General features: G+C 39.4%; 3 protein-coding genes across 3 annotated transcripts in view; 1 reads left to right on the top strand and 2 right to left on the bottom strand.

Moving 5' to 3' along the window:
- The window catches only part of rps5 (ribosomal protein S5), a 256,311-nt gene that overhangs the window by 98,142 nt on the left and 136,043 nt on the right, over positions 1-22,126 (bottom strand). The window lies entirely within an intron of this gene.
- On the bottom strand, positions 493-4,356 carry exosc7 (exosome component 7). Its single transcript, XM_022213677.2, has 8 exons — positions 4,224-4,356; positions 3,968-4,069; positions 3,673-3,767; positions 3,073-3,238; positions 2,082-2,152; positions 1,855-1,978; positions 1,625-1,780; positions 493-664 (listed from the first exon to the last, which is right to left on the bottom strand). The coding sequence occupies exons 1-8, from the start codon at positions 4,278-4,280 to the stop codon at positions 560-562; spliced, it is 876 nt and encodes a 291-aa protein (XP_022069369.1). The 5' UTR covers positions 4,281-4,356; the 3' UTR covers positions 493-559.
- zdhhc3b (zinc finger DHHC-type palmitoyltransferase 3b) lies at positions 4,632-19,401 on the top strand. The gene is made up of 7 exons (XM_022213678.2): positions 4,632-5,161; positions 11,883-12,214; positions 13,474-13,598; positions 16,127-16,223; positions 16,455-16,536; positions 17,240-17,370; positions 18,337-19,401. Exons 2-7 carry the CDS (start codon positions 11,912-11,914, stop codon positions 18,493-18,495), a joined length of 897 nt encoding a protein of 298 aa, XP_022069370.1. The 5' UTR covers positions 4,632-5,161; positions 11,883-11,911; the 3' UTR covers positions 18,496-19,401.

Raw genomic sequence — 22,126 nt, 5'->3', positions numbered from 1 at the left:
CACTGAGCAGCCTCTATAAGATTATCAGGCATCCTATAATATGAAATCTATTAAACAGTAATGAACAACTAGATGCAGGATTTTAACCTCCATTGTCGGAAATCAGATGAGTTAGGCAAGAAGTGAAGCAGTTAGTACAAACATTTTGATAACTGGTCAACAGTTGAAGTCATCTTTTAAGCAAAAATGCCAAATTACTGACTACCACCTTCTCAGATATTGCTGGCTTTCTTGCGTTCCTATAACAATAAATTAAATAAACCTTAAAGCTAAACACACAATTGTAAAAATCCAAATTTAGCTCAGAACTTGTGATGGACATTTTCTGACATTTTAATTGGCCAAACTAATGGATAATAAAGAAAGCAATCTGCAGATTAATCAATAATAATTTTTGGTTTGTGTCACACATCCGATCTTTAATTGATAAAAACTGTGACACATCTTCTCCATCATTTCTGCATATTGAAGTACAAAGACAAGCAGACTGCACCAATTCAACATTTTATTAGAAATTATGAACACATGTAAACATAAACTGTAAAAAGAGCCGCTGATTTTAACCCAGGAAGCCAACTTTCTGTTTCTTCTTTCCCAGATGCTCCTCCTGCTGCAGCACCTTCATGAGCGGAGCGTGGAGAGCTTTCCCGACTCGTTTCCCCGCCTGCAGATAAGAACACACCGTAGCGTCTGTCTGCCATACAGCCTTCTACACATGTAATCATATTCAAAACCCACATTTAGATTAAACAAAAGAACAGCACCTTGTGTTTCTTGTAAGTTATCGGATTAGAAATGGGACTTAAATACTATTTATTACGAATACATACAGTTTAAAAGACGCCATTAAACGTCTCCAGGATCATCATGTTTATACAGCGTATTTACTCAGAAAACAGTACAATGTGACAGAGAAAAACTAAATTCAAGGGCTTTTATCAACACCTGAGTGGTAAACTATGAAGCTGGATTTGTAGCTTAGCAGGTATGTTCATTTTTTACATGTGACCTTAACAGCAGAAGGGCAGGTTTTTAGCTTATGGTGGCGTTAGAAGATGCACGTCTACTGCATGTGGTATATATGAAGCTACTGCTGCTGGTTAGCTTAGCTTAGCACAAACGCTAATAAAAGCTAAACAGGCCTCTTCAACATGTAACAAAATCTGACCAACAGTACTTCTAAAGCTCATTAACTAACACTTTATATCCGATGTTTTGTCATCCAAAAACAAAATGACAAATTGTGACGGAAATGGACAATCTGAAAGCTGATGAATACAAGATCTTCGAGTCTTAATGAGTGAGCTTTAGAGGTGATGGTTCGTTTGATTTTGTTAGTTTTGGACAAAGCCAGGATAGCCATTTCCTTGTGTTTTCAGTCTTTGTGCTAAGCTAACAGGTCTCTGGCTTCATATTAAGGGGAGAAAACAGAACTCTGACATAAGTTGAGGACCTCCTGTATATGTATATCGGTACAGCAAAAGTTAACTAAATGCACCAGCTGACTTTATAACCTGTTTATTAGCTCAAGGTCAGTTGTAATTTTTCTCAAATGAAGGCAACAGTTAAGTAAAAATAAAACTCCTCAGCTGTGTCGACGGGAGGCCAGATGGTCTGCTCTCACCTCTGTCATCTCAAAGATGCTCTCTGGGTCCAGACTTCCTCCGCCCACCTTCCTCGTACAGGTGACGGTGCCCTTGTGTGTGACGGAGATGATGAGGCTGGCCACAGAGCAGGCCTTCTCCTGCAGCGTCGCATCCACAACGTGTCTGTGGCCGACCTGCACGGAAACAGTCGGTTTTTTAATGCATCATCGGTGCGATAACAAATCTTTAATTCAGTAGGTGAGCTCACCTTGCACAGGGTCACGATGCAGGGAACGTTCTCTACGTTAAGTCTCATGCAGTCGTAAGGGTCATCAGACAGCTCGATTTCCTTTCCTCCTTCTTCATCCGTGGATATGTGAACTCTGGGAATCCTGTCAATGAGGAAAGCGGTCTCTGTTTTATTGAATAAACCTGTTCAGTCTATTAGACAGCTGGTAGAGATTATTAAGTCGTACAAACCCAACAAATACTCACTTTGTGTTGAAGAGAGCTGCCTTGATAGCTACTGAGATGGCATCGTACAAGTTTCCATCACACTGCAGCAGCTGTGGAAACATCATTTTCTGTTTGGATTTGTTCCCCCACTAACACACACAAATGCTCTGTTTGGGAAATGAATGGCTTTACACTGCTTTAAAACAGTATTTTACATGAAAAGATGAGTTACTGTTGCTCATAATACAAGTAGGAATAAACTTTTAAGTACGGCAGCCCAAAAAAACCAAACCCAAAACAAACAACAACCAGAAAATTTCACATGTGGGTAAATTTTACATGTTAGTTTGAATAAAAAATAAGCTGATACATATATCAAACAGATAGACAATCATATCAAGGGCAACAAATGACTACATTATTAAAGATGAATTTGTCAGTTATTATTCCTAAATATCACAAAGTTGTTTGGTATATTAAGATCATAAAATACACTGCACAACTTCCCAAAGTCCTAAGGAATATCCTAAAGTGCCTTGTTTTGTCCAACCAACCGTCAAAAATCTAAATATATATATGACTAAATATGGAAAATTTGTGGAGCTGGAACCAGAGACTTTTATTGTTACTCATTCAAAAATATTTGACTGTCTAGTTAAATAAATAATTGAGATTTTCCAAAGAAAAAAAGTTTCTTTGGACAAATTTGAATCCAGGGTGAAAAAGCCGCAGTCAAAGAAAGGGAGGAGCTCTGGAAAATAACCGTACTCACTTTCTGACAGTCTTTCCTCAAAGGCACAGACTTGTTCCTGAAGATATTTGTCTTATTCCTATAGTTTGTTGCATTAAATTTAGTTGTATCTGATAGAGATATATATTCATCTTAACTGTGATTTTAAGTGTCTGCATTCATGAACATTGTCCCTCAATTTAAATCAAATGATGGTTTTAACATACAGAAAGTGACAAAGACAGCAGTGTGAAGATGAAAACAGACGGTTGGACTGTCGTTCCATAAAGGGAAACTCACCAGTACGTCCACATAGAGCACCCAGCAGTGCTCTCCAGGACAAATGCAGAGACTCTTCAGGTCCACACTGTGCTTGTTGTTAAACACTTTATAGAGGGTGTTACTCAGCTCCGTCCCCAGCTCCTCGCCTCCTCTGCCCTCAAACTCTGGAGTTGCGTTGGCAGAACTAGCAAAAAGAAGGAGAAAACAAGCTAATAAACGTGTGAGGTAACAGATTTATTCCTTTTTTGAGTTATTGGGAGGAAGGTGAGAGTGGAGAGTCAGTGGGATCAGCTGGAGTTTCAGGGGGAACAGACGACACGACACCGCCTCCTAGTGGCAGATTAAAACACGACCACAAAACAATCACAGACCAGGACACAATTTACACAATATCCGTCATTAATTTCTGAACATATTAGAAATACGACATCATTCCTGATATAAAAACATGTAATTGTTCAATTTCCAATCAAAATGTGTTGTGTAAATACTGTACTTTAATTTAAAACAGTTGAAAGGTGTCCTCCACCCTAATATTTTCAATGCTATTACTTGTGAGTAAAATGTTTTAAAACTTGTGTGTTTTAGTTTACACTTTACAATAAGCAGCACACCCACCAATCAACAAAGAACTCCAGATAACCTTCGTTTGGCACCAAAGGTCTCGGTTTTCCAATCTCAGCTTTAATCCCAACTAGAACTGCCGTGTGCCCCTGGAAGAAGCAAAAACAGAAAGTACAAGTCAACCTGTGATCCTTTCTGAGATCTAACGCACAATAAAGAAGTCAGCAGGCACTGGATAAACTCAGATGTTAGTAACAGGTGAGAGTGTCTGCAGCTGGAAGCACTGACTGAGGTGAACATCTTCTTGTTTAGTGTCAAACATGCTCTAAATCTTGGTTTTAATAATTACCAGTGTGACTTTAGCTGATCCGTCTGTGTTGGACACCACATCAGTCTCTATCTCCATGTGTCTGTAGTCCTCACAGCCTCTTCCATCCACCCGTAAGTCATCCTGAAGACCAGAAACATGTCAACACAGGCAGCTAATGCTAACCGTAGCAGCTAGCTTTCAATCGTTACGGCTCCTAAGTAGATTTATTTGTACATTTCCTTCAATAATTAAAATAAAAATAGCTCTGTGGTTAAAGTATTTGTTAAAAACTCACTCTTATTCCGTGTAATATGTACACCTTTTCGGCCTCGCTAACTTGTACTGTTGCCATGTTGTAGACAGACTGTTAGCATGTGTAGGTGTCGCGTTTTCTCTACGTCATCAAGAGGCGGCCGATAAAAACCCAAACATCCCTCTTTTTTGGAAGCTAGCGAGAGTGTCAAATAACAAAAAGAAATCTGTAAAAGAATAAGCAAATAAAAGTGGAAATATAAAGGCGAATAAATAAAATAAAAAATAAATAATGTGGCAATATAAAGGAATATTAATCAAAAATAATTTATAAAAGAAAGTGCTAATAAAAGTAGAAATATAGAGATAAATAAATAAAATAATGAAAAAATAATAAGAAGAAACGTTTTTATAAATAAAATAAGAAAAATTAAAAATGTGGCAATATAAAGCAATATTTTATGGAGTATTAAGAGTGCCAAATTACAAAAATAAGTTGCGGTAATGTCTGAGCAGAGCAAGGCGGGATTTGGGCCCAGATCTCGGTCTGATTGGTGAACCGGTTCACCTGACAGACTCTGCTGAGGACCAAACACTCCCACGGAGCAGCGGAGCCACTTCCTGGTCGGATCCGCGTTTTGTTGCCCCGCATCCCGCAGAGCTCTCTGGACCTCACGGCGGAGGAAGCACCGCGGCAGAGCGGCAGCAGCGGCCTGGTTCAGGGCTCGGCCTCCCGGATACACTTTCCTTTAACACCTCGTCGAAAAAAAAACAACCAAAAACCAAAGCGGCGGTGGTGGTGGAGAGAGGGGAGTCGCGGAGAGCCTCTGACCGGAGAGCAGAGAGGTTAGCCGGGATTGAGCTAGCAGCAGCGGCGGGGAGGACCGGGGCTCTCTCGGTTCGGTGGATTTGATCTCCCGAGGCTTCAAACTACGGGTAGACTTCAAGAAACTTCAGTCGAGAGAAGCGGGAGAGTGTGAGGTAAGCTGACTAACCCACAGGAAGTTTTACTGTCAGCGTTTGACCTGAACATCCAGAATCTTGCTATGCTTCAGTAACTTCCTGGTCCAGTTACACTTTATGGAAGTTAATTAAATATACCACACAGGATCATAAGCACTGGACAGGCTCTGCTGGTCACCACAGGACACGTTCATTCACACAGGAGGTCAAATCAGCTGGAAAACTGATAAACTGATTCACCATCCTGCTCTTAAACATACACATTTAATTTTTTTAATTATCACCTATCAAGTTAATCAACATGATAATGAACTTAGCAAAACATTAACCACCAAAGATATTAGTATTAATAATTTACACTGAATGTAAACCACCTGCTATTTTTAGTTCATTTTAGCCTTTACAGTTGTGCTTATAAGTTTACATGTCCTGGCAGAATTTGTGATTTCTTGGCCATTTTTCAGAGAATATGAATGATAAGAGAAAAACTTTTCTTTCATTCATGGTTAGTGGTTGGGTGAACAGCTGTGTTTGCACTTTATAAATCATAATAACAACAGAAACTACCCAAATGACCCTGGTCAATAGTTTACATCCTCCAGTTCTTAATACTTTAACGTCAATGACAGCTTGAAGTCTTTTGTTGAAGCTCTCTATGTTCTCAGATGGTAAAGCTGCCCATTCTTGTTGGCAAAAAGCCTCCAGTTCCTGTACGTTCCTGGGTTGTTTTGCATGAACTACATGTGTGAAATCTCCCCAGATGTGAAACTGAGATCAGGAGTGTGAGATCTCCAGAACCTTCACTTCATTCTGCTGTAGCTGATAACGGGTAGACTTGGCCTTGTGTTTTGGATTGTTGTCATGTTGGAACGTCCAAGTACATCCCATGTGCTTCTGGGCCGATGAGCGCAAATTTTCCTCCAGTATTTTCGGATAACATGCTGCGTTCATCTTGTTTCCTGTTCCTCTGTAGCTCACACATCCCAAAACTTCAGCGATCCACCTCTGTGTTCCACACCAGGAGCGGTTTACCTTCGTCTTGTTGACTTCTCTCCAGATGTAACATTAGTCCAGTTTCAGTCTCATCACTCTAGATGACTTTGTTCCAGAAGTTTTGAGGCTGTTAGGCGTATTGTAAGCGGGATGCTTTGTGGCCGTATCGGCTTTCTTCTGGCAACTCAACCATGCAGCCCATTTTTCTTCAACTTCCTCCTCATTGCGCGTCTTTTAACAGTCACACCACTTTTTCAGAGAGTCCTGTATTTCAACTGAAGAGAGCTAATGGATTGACTAAATGTTGCAGCTCTTCTTCTTCTTAGAAACATCTGTAATGAAAAAATGTTAAACTCAGACAAACTTTGACCAAATAATCAATCATCAAAATAGCTGCCAGTTCGTTTAATCGCTGAAACCTGTTTATTTATTGACTAAATATCATAGTTCTAGTTAAAAGTAGAGTGAATTAGAAACTACTCCCAAAGAGGAATGTGTCCAATATTATCTATCTCTACTACAGATTTGGGTGATAAATCTGGAAATTGGAAATAAAAGCATAAAGCCATAGAAACAATTCTCAATATCCATCCTTCCATCCATCCATCCATTCATCCATCCATCCATCCATCCATCCATCCATCCATAACATGCCTGTTGTTTATTTCGACTCTGCAGTGTTTTGGTCTGTATTTTGCGTAATAATAACAGCTCACCTGTCACTATTTTTAGAAGGTTTCATTACTCATGGGTCTCTGGTTTCATCAGAATCTCTCTAAATGTGTCGCTCTACCTGAACACAGTGGGAATATGTGATGAATTATTTATGTAAGCAGCCAGATGAAGTTGTACAATCGCTTTAAGGTTATAGTTGTCTCCAGTGTAACAGCTTTTTTTGACTAAATGTGCTGCAGTATGTAAACAGGACGACATGATCTGACTGGTTCAGGTTTGTTTTTTTGAGTTTATCGGTGAAGTGAAATCTCTAACACGAGGTCAGCTCCTTCTCATGCTGTCTGCCCACATTAGTTCCCTCCGTCCCTCGGCGCTGTCACTTACTTTGAGATTCATTGGAGCAGCAGGGTGTCAAACAAACCCATAAATGATTGATTGAGCAGCTGAACGTGCTGCAGAATACAACGCTGAGGCTGTGTCTAATCTCACAGTGCTGCAGAGGTGGGTCTTATCTCTTTTCTTGGGGCTGACTCACTCAGAGAAAGGCCTGTTTTCTCGTGTTCATTCCACTCATTCACTGAGAGACACTATAGACTCATTCTACAGCCCACTACAAAACAAACCATTAATGAACTCTGCAGTTAGTTTCACTCCAGGGCTTTCATGGCTTTTTATTGTGGGTTTCCATCTTCTCTGATCATCTGCATTCCAGTAGAAATACACCAGAGTTTAAAATAACTCCTAACATCCTTTATCAAGCTCCCTGTATCCCACACTCCCCCCACACTAAAACAAGTTTTACTGGAAATGAGCTGAGTCAGATATGAAGTGATGAACAGAAACTAAACCCGTTTAACGAGCTGTTTAACACAATCTTGAAATGTTTGAGGAAATAACCTTGTTTAGATGCCTCGCCCACGATAGCAAAGATATCAGGATATGGCAAAACACTCAGCTAAGATGCATCACAGTATCTGTAGAACCAAAGGAGAAAAATGCACCTTAAAGGGAATAATGCATCTACATACTGCAGGGTAGAGCCAGTTTTTGCAAATTAAGGTACTCCGCCAAGACTGCTCAGTCATTGTATGATTTCCGACAGATAAGTCCGCAGCGGTGGATTTGTAATATCTTTATTTGTTTGATCAGGGACCATGCAAATAACACAGATAACCTCTGCTGTATTACATTTAGAATGTAGCGCATTAAGCTAATTTTAAACTCCTGTCCTTGGTTGGGCTTTTCAGTAAAAGTAGACAAAGAGAACCAACAACACTGATTAAAAACAGCACAGACAACGTTATAAACTACAGCCATGGCCGTAAGTTTGGACACAAGTACCATGACGCTTGTGAATCTTAGAAAATACCACAAAATTGTCACTTACAATATACTTATGTTCTGTAATAGACATCAAAACAGACATAAGTCATGCTGTGTCCAAACTTATGGCCATGGCTGTATATTGTAAGTGACAATTTTGTGGTATTTTCTAAGATTCACAAGCGTCATGGTACTTGCGTCCAAACTTATGGCCATGGCTGTACATTACACGCATAATGACACAATCCACAGTCAGTCACACCTTATAGATGTCATAGGTGGGTACTCTTGTTTTTCTTTCAGCCAACACTTAGCTTTTGCCCTAAAAGTTTTTAAATCTGCTGTCATTTGGTAGTGCGTTCCAGATGTGACATCCTTTGATTGAAAAGTGTGTCTGCCCAGATGCAATTCTGCTGTAGGATATTTTGCGTTTGCTGTTGGTGGAGCTTCTGGTGACTCTGCTTCCGTCCTGTCTTTGGATGAATCCACAGAGTGGCGCTGATTTATTGAGGCATTTAAAGATTATTTAGATGAAACAGATCGACGAAGCTTTCAAAACTCATCAAATTGTGTTTTTGTAAAGTAAGACAGTGATGCCACCGGACTGGTTCTTTATCCAGAATTTTCAGAGCTTATCTGTATAATGAACTGATGTGTTTTACTGTAGATGGTTGAGCCCAAACTGTCAGACAGTTTGAGATATGGAGAAGATCATAGCGTGCATCGTAGCGTACAGTAGGGCTGCCTGGTTAGCAATCGGCTGATGTAGCGTTCACTTGTTGTCATGGTTACAGTGACCTTTTGCCACTATCTCGCAATGATACAGAAATCTTTATGAAATCCGTGGATCCAGACTGTAAGCTGCATCACTGCCAAAATCTAATGAGGTGGTCCTTGTGTCATTTCTGACCTTCACCGGAAACTTCATCCAAATCCATTGGTCTGTTTTTGAGTAACGTTAGACAGACAGACGCCGATCATCACATAAGTCCACTGCGTTCCTTGGCAGAGTAAAAATATGCCCTGCTAACATGCGATTTAAAAACAGAAAATGTTCTTTTAGATGTGTCACCAATTTAATCAATGAGGCCAAACGTTGTCTGAAAAAGTCTTGCAAGTGTCGGCATGGCTCAGTGGGTAGAGTGGCCGTCTTGCGACCGAAGGGTTGCCGGTTCGATCCTCGCCCCGTCGTGTTCGAGGTGTCCCTGAGCAAGACACCTAACCCCGAATTGCTCCTGATGGGTCGTGGTTATCGCCTTGCATGGCAGCTTCCGCCATCAGTGTGTGAATGTGTGTGTGAATGGGTGAATGTGACGCATCATGTAAAAGCGCTTTGGGTACCTTGCAGGTATAGTAAAGCGCTATATAAATACAGACCATTTACCATCCATTTTCCATCATTCATCACAGTCTTTAACAACTAAATACTACTGAAATGTGTTGCACTTTGAGATGATAAACTGCGTTCTATGTTCAGTGGAATCACAGCGTGGCGTTGGTTTACCGAGTGGTTAACCTGAGCAGCGATGCACCTGCAGCCTGCTTTTCTTGCAGGTTAGCATCTACGTGACTAATCATAGCGCCAGGCTTCCTGACACGCACTACATACAGTCTTATCGCTTTCCAAAGCAAAATTCTGCAGATTTGCTCTTGTTTTATGAAATGTCTCTCAAATTAAACTGTTTATTTTTCTAATATCGGTGTCAGAAAGACTTTTTCTGTTTGGAACATCCTCCTAGAAAAAGATAAAGTCTGATATGAACTGAACATTTTATACAGAATGGTGAAATGTGATTGGTTGCAGAACATATAATTCAAATATTGAACTGTGATTGGCTAAAGGTGGGGAAAAACCGTGGTTTAGACTCAGTTCTCCCTTTGGTTGGTGCACACACATGTCCATATCTCTTGGCACACGATCCATCCGATCTCCAAGAACCACACTCTGTAAAAAGAACCTCGTAGAACCCTCTGTTCTCTACCTGTTATTCTATTCCTTTGTTAGCTGTGATGTGATTCAGCTACTGGTGGTGTCTCAGAGGGAGGATTCCAGTCCGTCCAATTAAGCAAAATTCTGTAAATATTGAAAAAAATACAACTTTCAAAAGAGCATTCTGTGGTTTTAGAAGCCAGTTTTTTGCAGGTGCAATCTGTTTTGTCTTGTGGTTGGACGGAAACATTAAAAATCGCATCATAAAGCGTGTAATTAGCGTGATTTTCATCAGTCGTCTGATAGAGAAAATTAAACCCACGGGCTGAGATGAAGTGGAGAAGCGGTGCAAGTCAGACAAGTCGAGATCTTCAACAGGTTCTCCTTTAAATGTGCCGTGAGGTCGGTAAATGATCTGGACTTGTGCTGTTTTGGGCCTTGATGTGTTTCAATCCACAGATGACTTTGATTCATTTCACAGCGTCGTATTATTTTCATCCTGATTAAATTCCTGTCCCGATCATTGGCCAGGCCCTAATTAATGCAGACGTAGAAGTGAGATTAGGCGATGGATAGATTGGGTCCTCATTTGGTTACGATTCGATTCCATTTAAGCCGAGGTTTCAGTGGACAGAAGAGCACCGAGGTCCGGCCTCCTCTGGGAATAAGCCGCTTTTATTCCAGCCCGTTATCTAAATTCAATGCTGAGGCCTATTTTTGATTTTCTGACATTTTAGCCCCTTTTGAAGGCGCATCATTTTTAAATCCAGACCTGCTCCATCGCTTATTCATGAGCCTCGACTCCAGACGGAGCGGAATACTTAAACCCGGTCTGTGGAGGCAGTTTTTTGAAGCATTGTTTGGTGAAATACAGTTTCTAAACCCAACAGCAGCCTCTTCTCTGTGCTTTGAAGGGAATCTGGATGGATTTTTCAGTCAGTGTTTGTTCCTCCTCTGAGTATTCTCCAACCTTACTTGCTGATTCCCCGCTTCTTATTAGCCTCTATCTTTCTTTCTATTCCTTGAGGATCACGCTCCTATTAGTCTGTTTACTCTTAGTCGTTGTGGGACAGCTCTCATACACTGTGACGCCAAAGTAGTGGAGATATGACTTTTAAATAGAGCTAAAATCAATGTAATAATTAGTGAAAATTAATCTAGAAAAGTAATTTAACGTCAGGACATGCAAAAATTTAGCTGTAGTATTTCTATCTTTTGGGTTTGGATCATGATTCTGGGACGTTTACAGACACATATTTGTTTATTTGTTCATGGAACCCCATTAGCTTCCACCGAGGTGGTCGCTAGTCTTCCTGGGGTCCATCCAAGAAAACATTAAAATACATATATACAAGAAACTTTACACTTGAAAACATTTAAAAGGTATACAAAAACGTTTAAAAATATTAACGAAAACATTAAAACATCATAACAACATTACGGCAAAGATCTCAACATTTTTTTAAAAGCCTGCAAGGTAGGCACATTCCTTAGCTTTGCTGGTAAGGCATTCCACTGCTGAGATGATCTAAAAATTACAGTTTTCCTCAGCAGAGAACGATTTGGTCGATCCAGAGCGAGGTTACCGCTGCCAGCACTCCGAGTACTATAAGAATGAATCTGGTTGACATATTTCATTTTTTCATTAATAGAACGAGGTATGACATAATGAGTTGTGTAGAATTTCACTTTTATACAGAATAGCAGTATATGTTCCCTCAGTGACTCGCCTCAGTCTCTAATTCCTTTCTCCTCTTTCCTTCCTTCCCATCGCTGCCCCCCCATCCTCCTCTCCATCTGTCTCCGGTCACCTCTCAGCATGTGTTTGGAGCCACGGGCGCTGTAGGATGAAGAGCCCGGCGCACCGCACCAGGGACATCGAGCGGCACGCCGGCTACCTGAAGCCCGAGCACTGCGCCCCCCCTCCGCCCCGGACCGGCTCCGACACCATGTGGTTCATCCGTGACAGCTGCGGCATCGTGTGCGGCATCATCACCTGGCTGCTGGTCTTCTACGCCGAGTTCGTGGTGGTGTTCGTCATGCTGCTGCCCGCCAAGAACGTGGCCTACAGCCTCATCAACGGGGTGCTGTTCAACGGACTCGCCTTCCTGGCGCTCGCCTCTCACGCCAAGGCGATGTGCACGGACCCGGTCAGTCAGGCTCTTATCAGAACGCTTTGGTTACTGTGGAGGGAAAACCTGAGTCCTACAGGGGTCAGTCTGGACCAGGGGAGTCAAACACAGCTAGTTCAGGGACTGCGTTCAGCCCAGTTTGATCTCAAGTGATCCGGGACAGTAAAATCACAGCATAATAACCGATAAATAACCACAAATCCTAATGTTTCCTTTGTTTTAGGGCAAAAAGCACATTGTGAAAATGTTCACATTTAAGAAAATGTCTTTTTGCAAAACATCATGAACAACCTGAATTTTTTTAAGAAAAATAAGATCAATTTCAAAAGCATTATTCCTCAGTTTATCATTTCCACATTACAACTTCCAGATCACAGAGCGTCTACAAAGAAACACAACAATTAGTCACAGCTATCTGGAGCTGAAAAATATAGTATTTTACTTTATTAGCAAAATGACAAAAGTCAGACAAAAAAACAAGACAAAATACTACAAAAACAAAACAGAGTGACAAAAAAATGGACAAAAGACACAAAATGAGACAAAAAACAACAAATGAAGCAAAACAGAATGGTAAAAATAAGACAAAAAACACAAGCGAGACAAAAAGGAAACCGAAAGCGATAAAAACAAGAATCAAAACGATGAAAACATGACACAAAAGTCAGACAAAAAACGACAAAAACAAGACAAAGTATTGCTAAAACGAGAAACGAAACGACAAAGCGAGACGCAAAATGACAAAAAACGAGAAATAAAAGGACAAAAAATGAGACAAACGACTAAAATCAGACAAAAAAGAAAAAAACAACAAAAACAAAGAGAAAACATTACAAAAACGAGACACAAAGCGACAAAAAAACAACAAATAAAGCGGAACACAAAATGATAAAAATAAGACAAAAAAATACAGGTGAGACAAAAAGGAAACAAAACAACAAAAACATGAGACAAAAGACAACAAAAACAGACAAAATGTTACAAAAACAACACACAAAATGACAATAAAACAATCTAGTATTTTACTTTATGATCCAAACAACTTGTCATGGTCTAGAAATGATTTTAAATTTCTAGTTTTACTAATTTACAATCTGCAGTTAATGTCTTCTCTGTGATTTTTCCACTTTGAGGGCCGGATTGGAGCCTCTGGAGGACCGCTTTTGGCCCACGGGCCTCATGTTGGACACCCCTGCTTTAAAACATCTGCAGTGACACAAAGTGCAGCTGAATTCTTTGTCAACACGCTGTTTTTTTTCCTCTCTCTCCTCTCTCAGGGAGCTGTGCCTAAAGGGAACGCTACCAAAGAATTCATCGAGAGTCTGCAGCTCAAACCGGGACAGGTGGTTTATAAATGTCCAAAGTGCTGCAGCATCAAACCCGACAGAGCTCACCACTGCAGGTACGCCGCTCCGTGTGGACGAACGCCCGACAGGAAAGTAGTCCAGGCCTGTCTGCAGACGCTGCAGGTTTTAAGATGCTGAAGTTTGCTGCTTCTGGAGGGAAGTCCTGATGCGTCTCTCCCACAGGGAACTCCTCTCCTGCCTCCTCGCTGTGTGTTTTCAGCTGTTTTTTATTTAGACTGGCCGTGTAGCTTTTCCCTGCAGACTCCACAGCGTGATAATAAGGAGTTCCCTGTGTGGCTGCTCAGTGCTTTCTCCGGGATGTCGAGGCGTGAAAAGAGCAAAAACACCACCGAGTAATTGAATTGTAAAGCCAGTGAGTCACTCTGTCTCACAGCGACGTGGGACTCAGCCTGAATGAAATTATTATTATTATTTGTTTTGCTGAATATTCTGAGTCATTGTTGTGGGTAGTTTTAGACGATACACTGCAGTGACATTTACTACACACAGAATGGAAGCTGTTTAAATATAGGTTTCCCTTTAGAAAGTGCGTAAATGGAGCTCACGGGTCAATTTAGAGTCTTTCTGCTCTGTTTTATTATGAATTAAGAGTCGTCAGCTTCTACTTGAGTGTCGACCAGCTTTGGTTTTGTCAGAAAAATGACCTCCTGCAGCCACAGTGACTGAGAGCAGCCTGTTCAGTCTCACATCTGCTTAATGTAGACCAGGAGTGTCAAGCTCATTGTAGTTCAGGTTCCACATTCAGCCCCGTTTGATCTAAAATGACCAGTAAAACCACAGCATAATAACCGATAAATAACCGCAACTCCTAATGTTTCCTTTGGTCACATTTAAGGAATTATCTTTTTACAAAAAATCATGACCAACCTGAAATTTCTCAAGAAAAATAAAATCAATTTCAGCAACATTCAGCCTCAGTTAATCATTTCCACATTACAACTTCCAGATCACAGAGTGTCGACAAAGAAACACAACATTTAGTCATCTGGAACTGAACGATGTAGGATTTTACTTTATGATAAAATGACAAAAGTCAGAGAGAAAAAGACAAAAACAGGACAAGTTATAGCAAAAATGAGATGCAAATTGACAAAAAAAAAGAGACAAATGGCACGAAACAAAGCAAAAAAGAAACAAAAAATTAGACGAAAAAGTTACAAAGTGACAAAAAAAATGGACAAATGAGACCAAAAATGACAAAATTGAGAAACAAAAGGACAAAAATAAGACAAAAGATCATGAGCAAGACAAAAAGGAAACACAAAATTTCAAAAACGATTCACAAAACAACAAAACTGAGAAACGAGATGACAAAAAATGAGACAAAGATCGACAAAAAAAAACCAGACAAAGTATTACAAAAATGCGTCACAAGCGAGAAAAAAAGAGACACAACACGACAAAAATGATTCAAGAAACACTGAATAAAGCAAAACACAAAATGATAAAAGTTAGACAAAAAACACAAGCGAGACAAAAAGGAAACACAAAATGACAAAAAATGAGACAAAAGTCAGACAAAACAACAACAAAAAAGACAAAATATTACAAAAATGAGACACAAAATGACAAAAGTCAGAGAGAAAAAGACAAAAGCAACAAAAACAAGCCAAAATATTATAAAACGAGATGCAAATTGACAAAAAAAGAGACAAAAGGCACGAAACAAAACAAAAAGAGACAAAAAATTAGACGAAAAATTTACAAAGCGACAAAAAAGTGGACAAATGACACAAATGACACCAAAAATGACAAAATCGAGAAACAAAAGGACAAAAATAAGACAAAAAACATGAGCAAGACAAAAAGGAAACACAAAATGATAAAAATGAGAAACAAAACGACAAACATGAGACAAATGCTAAGTCAGACAAAAAAAAGACAAAAACCAGACAAAATATTTCAGAAACGAGGCACAAAACAGCAAAATTGAAAAACAAGATGAAAAAAATGAGACAAAGATCGACAAAAAACAACGAAAACCAGACAAAGTATTACAAAAATACGGCACAAAATGACAAAAAAAATGGACAAACAGCACAAGCGAGACAAAAAAAGACACAAAACGACAAAAATGATACAAGAAACATCGAGTAAAGCAAAAGACAAAATGATAAAAGTTAGACAAAAACACAAGCGAGACAAAAAGGAAACGCAAAACGACAAAAAATGAGACAAAAGTCAGACAAAAAAAAAAACAACCAAAAAGACAAAAATATTACAAAAATGAGACACAAAGCGACAAAAGAACAATCTAGTATTTTACTTTATGATCAAAACAACTTGTCATGGTCTAGAAATGATTTTAAATTTATAGTTTTACTAATTTACAATCTGCAGTTAATGTCTTCTCTGTAATTTTTACACTTTGAGGGCCGGATTGGACCCTCTGGAGGACCGCTTTTGGCCCACGGGCCTCATGTTGGACACCCCTGATGTAGACTGATAGTTTGTGTGGTTCTATGCTTTCTGATTTACTCTGACAATAGTTAAATAATCCGTATAATCAGATCTCATTGCTGACTGTCATGTTTTTCTTCCTTTGTGTCGTCTTTGTCCACAGTGTGTGTAAACGCTGCATCAAAAAGATGGACCACCACTGCCCCTGGGTGAACAACTGTGTCGGAGAGAACAACCAGAAATACTTTGTGCTCTTCACGGTGAGTCTTTAGCTGCAGAAAACAAACAATACGATCCACTGCAGAAGCATCTCATTGTCTGGTAATACATTTACTGTGTTATCGTAGCACAGTCCAGGTTTACTGCTTTTTAGCTTGTCAGAATGCGTGAATAAACTGCTTGAAGAATGTGAATGACTTTTCAAAATAAGAGCATATTCATATTTCATGGTTATAGTAATGAACTAATCATTTCTTGTTGTTTGTTTTCAGATGTACATTGCACTAATATCCTTCCATGCGTTACTCATGGTGGCCTTCCATTTTGTTTTCTGCTTTGAAGAAGACTGGACGAGTAAGTATTATTATTATTATTATTATTATTTACTGGAGTCAATAATTACTTATTTATTACAGTAAACACGACTGAAGTTTGGACACTTTTTGTTTTCCCAAAAAATCAAACAATCCATAAAAATTAAAAGAAATAATTGAGTTAAAACGAGTTCTTTTAACCCTCCTTTTGTCTTCATTTACGGGCGCCAAAAAATATTGTTTCCTTGTCTGAAAAAAATTCAGCAAAAATTTCCAAAAATTTGCAAAACCTTCAGGAAGAAAATTCCAATAATTCCTTAAAAGTTTCCCTTAAAAGTTTTATTATTAAAAAATTCTCCAAATTAGACAAGAAAATTCTTGAAATATTTTCAAAAATGAGTAAAACTCTTCCAAAAAAAAAGTATCTAAAGTGATTCCATATTTATCAGTAAAACTTTTAATATTTTCTTTAAGAATATTCACATAAAAAAATCAAACAAAATCCAGTGACATTTGCTGGCCAAACCATTTCAAATTTAAAAACAGGACACATGTTTGAAAATAACTTCAAATAATCAGAGCTCAGAAATTGATGCTTTTCTAAAATCCTGCCATGGTGGTATAACATTGATTTTTTTTTTTGTCCTGTATTTTCAAAGTTTGTGTGTAAAGAGGCTCTAGCCAGCTGGTCCTGAACATGTGAGCTGTGTCAGTCATTGTGTAAAATCTTCCTCCCTCTGCAGAGTGCAGCAACTTCTCCCCGCCAGCGACCGTCATCCTCCTCATCCTCCTCTGCTTCGAGGGCCTCCTCTTCCTCATCTTCACTGCTGTCATGTTTGGGACTCAGGTCCACTCCATCTGTACCGACGAAACGGTGAGTGACGGCGGCATCGTCTCTGCGGTGTCGTTGCTCTCAGACTTTCATTTCAGAAACCTTCCGGCCTGCTGAAGTGGCTTTTAGCAGGTTTTTAGACACCACCAGCTTCAAGGAGGACGGTGCTGCTCCGGCTGTGGTTGTCCATGGAGGTTTTGCTCAAACAGCAGCTGGGATTTTATTGTCTATTTAAACATGATGTTACATTTACTCATGTTTATTCATGTAGAAGTAAGAACAAGTTTAAAATATTTTAGATCGGTAATCTGCAGCTGTTATAAAAACATCTTCATACATTAGATTCATACCATAGATAGATAGTAGTTAGATTGATTATATTTTAATTATTTTGATGGTATTTTATGTGTTTTTTTTAATGAAAGCAGACAAAGAGGTGACAGAAAATGTGATGCAATAAATGTCCTTGGCTGATCATAAAAAAGAAAAAGGGAAAAAAAGAAAGAGAGAAAAAAAAAAAGGGACCCTGGAATTTATGATCTCCGTCTGTCCGTCCGTCCATCTCAGTGTATTGGAGGGTTCTTTGGTATTCTAACTGTACAACTCTTTCCATTGGAGCCTCCTCTAGTTTGTCCATAGACTCCCAGAATAAAACCGTAATGATGACGGATGACGGTGGTGAAATCAGAGTCTGCTGTTCGCTAAATCAGAGCGCAGATGTAAGCAGCAGCAGGTAATTCACTTCCAGCTCCCAGGTGGGCTGAGATTAGAGCGTTCTTCTACTCCAACCGCCCACGAGGATGACTCACAGCGTCGTAATGTTCACTACAAAGATCATCTATTTCAGTCTGAGGGAGCCTCCAGTGATGAGTGATTCATCTAACCCTGCTGTGTAGACCTGCCACAGGAGGACGAAACGACAATAAAGACGATTCGTTTTTAATTTACAAACATCTGCAGCTCATCCGGCCGGTGTTTTTACTCTTTGTCGTGTCTCCCTCCCTGCAGGGCATCGAGCAGCTGAAGAAGGAGGAGAGGAGATGGGCCAAGAAGTCCAAGTGGATGAACATGAAGGTGGTGTTTGGACACCCGTTCTCTGTGGCGTGGCTGAGTCCGTTTGCGACGCCCGACCACGGCAAGGCAGACGTGTACCAGTACATCGTGTGAAAGCTGGAACCCCACCTGTGGACACAGACTGATGCGTGGAAAAACACTCCTGTTCCCCACGTCTCCTCTCCTTCATGGTTTATTCACATTTCAGGGTGTTCTGTTGTGAGGTATTATGTTGTTTCTTTAGTTGGACTGTTTCCCTCTTGGTGCTGACTGAGGATAACGGAGCGTCGCTGCACAGCTCGGTTAGAAGCGCTGAAGGATTTGTCCAAACCACAGCGAGAGTTAAAGATCCCTTCAGTCCGTCTGATCATTTCCTGCTTCCACAAACAATGTGAACCAGAGTCCAGAATGTTTCCTGTCTCCAGGCGCCACGACGGACGCCTGCTTTAGTCTTCCTGTAGAACGCTGTCACCATCCTTCCTCTTCGTTTGCTGTATCGCCGTCGTTGCAATAGTTTTTTTGTTTGTTTTTTTGCCGGATGCTGCGAATGATTTGCCTTGGAACAGTGCATTAGTGAGCAGTGGCTGTTTTCTAAAGAACTTTCTATTTATTTGCCTTAAAGTCACGGTTCAGGTCACGCTGGTCAGCAGTGTTTCAGTTTGTTGGATCTTTGTTTGATGCCAGATCAGTGGATTTGTTCAGGTCGTGTGAAATTTAATCCGTTTTTTCATTTGGTTTTCTCTCAGTTGCAGTGAACTCCACCTCATCTGGCACCGCAGGAAAGTTTAACCCTGTAAGACCCAAAAAAAGAGCAAAAAATAAGTAAATAAATAAATGAAACAAAAGTAAAAACAAACAAACAAAAATATAGATATTTATAATTTTTACGTTAAAAAACAAAGCAAAAAATTAATTATGTATATATAAAATGAGCAAAAGAAATAAATTAAAAAAAAGAATAAATTAGATATAAATATTTAAAAAATTATGATGTAAATATTAAATTATATATGCACACACGCGAATATAAATTATATATATATATATGTGCATGTGTCCATATATAAATTATATATGTATATAATTTATATATGGACACACACATATATATATATATATATATAAATTATGTGTATATATAAATTGTATACATATATATATATAATTTATATATACATGTGTGTGTGTGTATATATATATATATATACACAAAATGTATTTTTTGACATTTTTATTTTTAAAACTATAATTTCTTTGTTTTATTTTACTTCTTTTGCTAATTATACATATATATATATATATATATATATATATATATATATGTATATATATATATGAGTAAATAATTAAAAAGAAAGTAGAAACTGATGTATTTTTGCAGCGGTGGGTTTTCCAGGGTTAAAGTGATTCTCATACAGCAGCAGTCTGAGTGGTTCTCTGTAGATGGAGAGCAGCAATAACCTCACATTTAAAGTTTGAATCCGTTAGATTTCAGTCCTGATTGATCTGGAGACTCGGAGCAGCTCATTTGTGGTGTTTTTATTCACGGCGAGGCTAAACAAAGTCCCAGGCAGTGAGTTAATAATCAGATTTCTTTCTTGTTCCGTGACTCTTTGCAATCTGTAAAACCGTTCCAGTGTCAGACAACATCCAGAAAGGATCACGTCTGGTCAGCGCTGAGCCGAGGGCGACTTTATGAACAAACTCTGGTGACGATCGAGTGGCTTTTAAAACTCCTGCTTGTGTTTCCCCAGATGTAGGAGAAACTTTATAGGGATCTGATGCAGAATGAGATCAGGAGAGTGAAGCAGAAAATGCTCTGAATTACTCTATTGTGATAAACAATTCTACAGAAGATCAGCGGCCACTTTGTTAGGCTCAGTCCATCCCAACTCAAGACCAGCTTCACCTCAATAATGTTTGTAGTGTGCAGCTTTCTACACTGGATCTTTTACAGATATCGTCTATGCTTTTTTTTTCCTACAGAGAATAAATCCAAAAAAAAGCTACAAAACCCGTTCGGACTCCAGAGCAGTTTGCAGCAGAGACACTGAGCGGATGATGGCGCAGAGTTCAGCAGAGTTTTTACTGTAGGAAATGTTAACTAGTTTGTGAAATCTGCTGCTGGAAGGTTAATAAACAGTGACCCCTTCATTTAATGTCTGCAGTAGAACTCAAACATACATGTAAAGTCGCTAGACAACATATTAATATCAACATATATATATACCGGGCTTTGCAAAAGTTCTGTTACACTCGGTTTCATGATCTTTAGAGACGTTTACATGTCGGAGTGAAAAATTCCATTAAATAAACTGAAAGTTCAACCTTATAGGCAGGTGTCCTTAACACAAATTTTTTTCTCCGGTGAAGTTGTATCAAGATGGAAGTCAAAAGAGTTGAGATATCTGCTCTCCTTCATGCTGAACATCAGACGGATGACCGTCCACAGAGTTGCGGAGAGGCTAAAGAATGGTGAAGATCTTTCAGGTCTCCACCATTCTTGAAAGATCACTGAAAGATCTTCACCATTCTTGAGCCTCTCCGCGACTCTGTGGACGGTCATCCGGCTGATGTTCAGCTGCTTGGCTCTGTCAGACTTGTTGTGGCCAGCATGAAGGAGAGCAGATATCTCAACTCTTTTGAATTCCGTCTTGATACAACTTCACCGGAGAACAAATTCGTATTAAGGACACCTGCCTATAAGGTAGAACTTTCAGTTTATTTAATGGAATTTTTCACTCCGACATGTAAACGTCTCTAAAGATCATGAAACCGTGTAACAGAACTTTTGCAAAGCCCGGTATATATATATATATATATATATGTTTATTCCAGCTGTCAGAAGGTCGTGTACATTATTATTATTATTATTAAACAGCGTTTCTAATGTTTTGCACTTCATGTTTGAGAGCATGATGAGATTGCCAGAAACAAACAGAATTTTACCACCACCTCTGACTATTTATTAAATTCACTGAAGGTTTTCTTGCAGCTGGTCTGCTGGGTGTTAGATTGAACCTAATAAAGCGGCCACAAAGTGCAGGAAGGACATTACAAATGGTAACAAATCGTTCCAAAAATTAGGTTTAAATGCATGAAAAACCATGAAAATGATTCTGTAAACCCTCAAATCTGTCATGTTGTGTTTGTGCTGAAAGTAGCCGTTTTGTACGATCTTTAACATAGGAGTCCAGCAGGCTTCATTTTGTTGTTGTTTTTTGGCTACTCCGTGTGTGTTTGTCTTTGACTTTTTAGCTCGATAAGCATCACAGTCACCAGCTCAGACAGAAAGTCAGGGAATAAAGCAATACTCGTTGCTCTCTGAATGCACTGACGCTAACTGTAACTCGCTCTCTGCTGATGGAATTTGCTCGTGGATAATCCAGTTTGTCATAGATTGTTTTTGTGAGTCTGGCGGGAGGGGAACGTCCTCGCAGGATGAAACGATTCACGTTTATGTTGCTGGAAAATGACTAGAAATCCATGTTTTAGCTGTAAAAAATCTACCTGATGGGACAAGGAAGCTGAAGATTTGACTTTCAGGTGATGAGAGTTTGATGCTGTTGGTAAAAGCCCACTTTAAAGCATTTAACACTAAAATGCCTTGTTTGAAAGCCTTACTGTCGTTAAAAACGAGCTTCTGGAGGCGACGAAGGGACGTCATTAAATATGTTTGTTGCCAAATGGAACGCTGAATGAAGGGAGGTTGTGAAGTCACCATTTCAAGAGCAGAGAGATTTTC

This window comes from Acanthochromis polyacanthus, chromosome 11, assembly GCF_021347895.1.
Source record: "Acanthochromis polyacanthus isolate Apoly-LR-REF ecotype Palm Island chromosome 11, KAUST_Apoly_ChrSc, whole genome shotgun sequence".
Lineage (NCBI taxonomy): Eukaryota > Metazoa > Chordata > Actinopteri > Pomacentridae > Acanthochromis > Acanthochromis polyacanthus.
The sequence above is the reverse complement of the archived record's forward strand: the minus strand, read 5'-3'. Positions and strand labels throughout refer to the sequence as shown.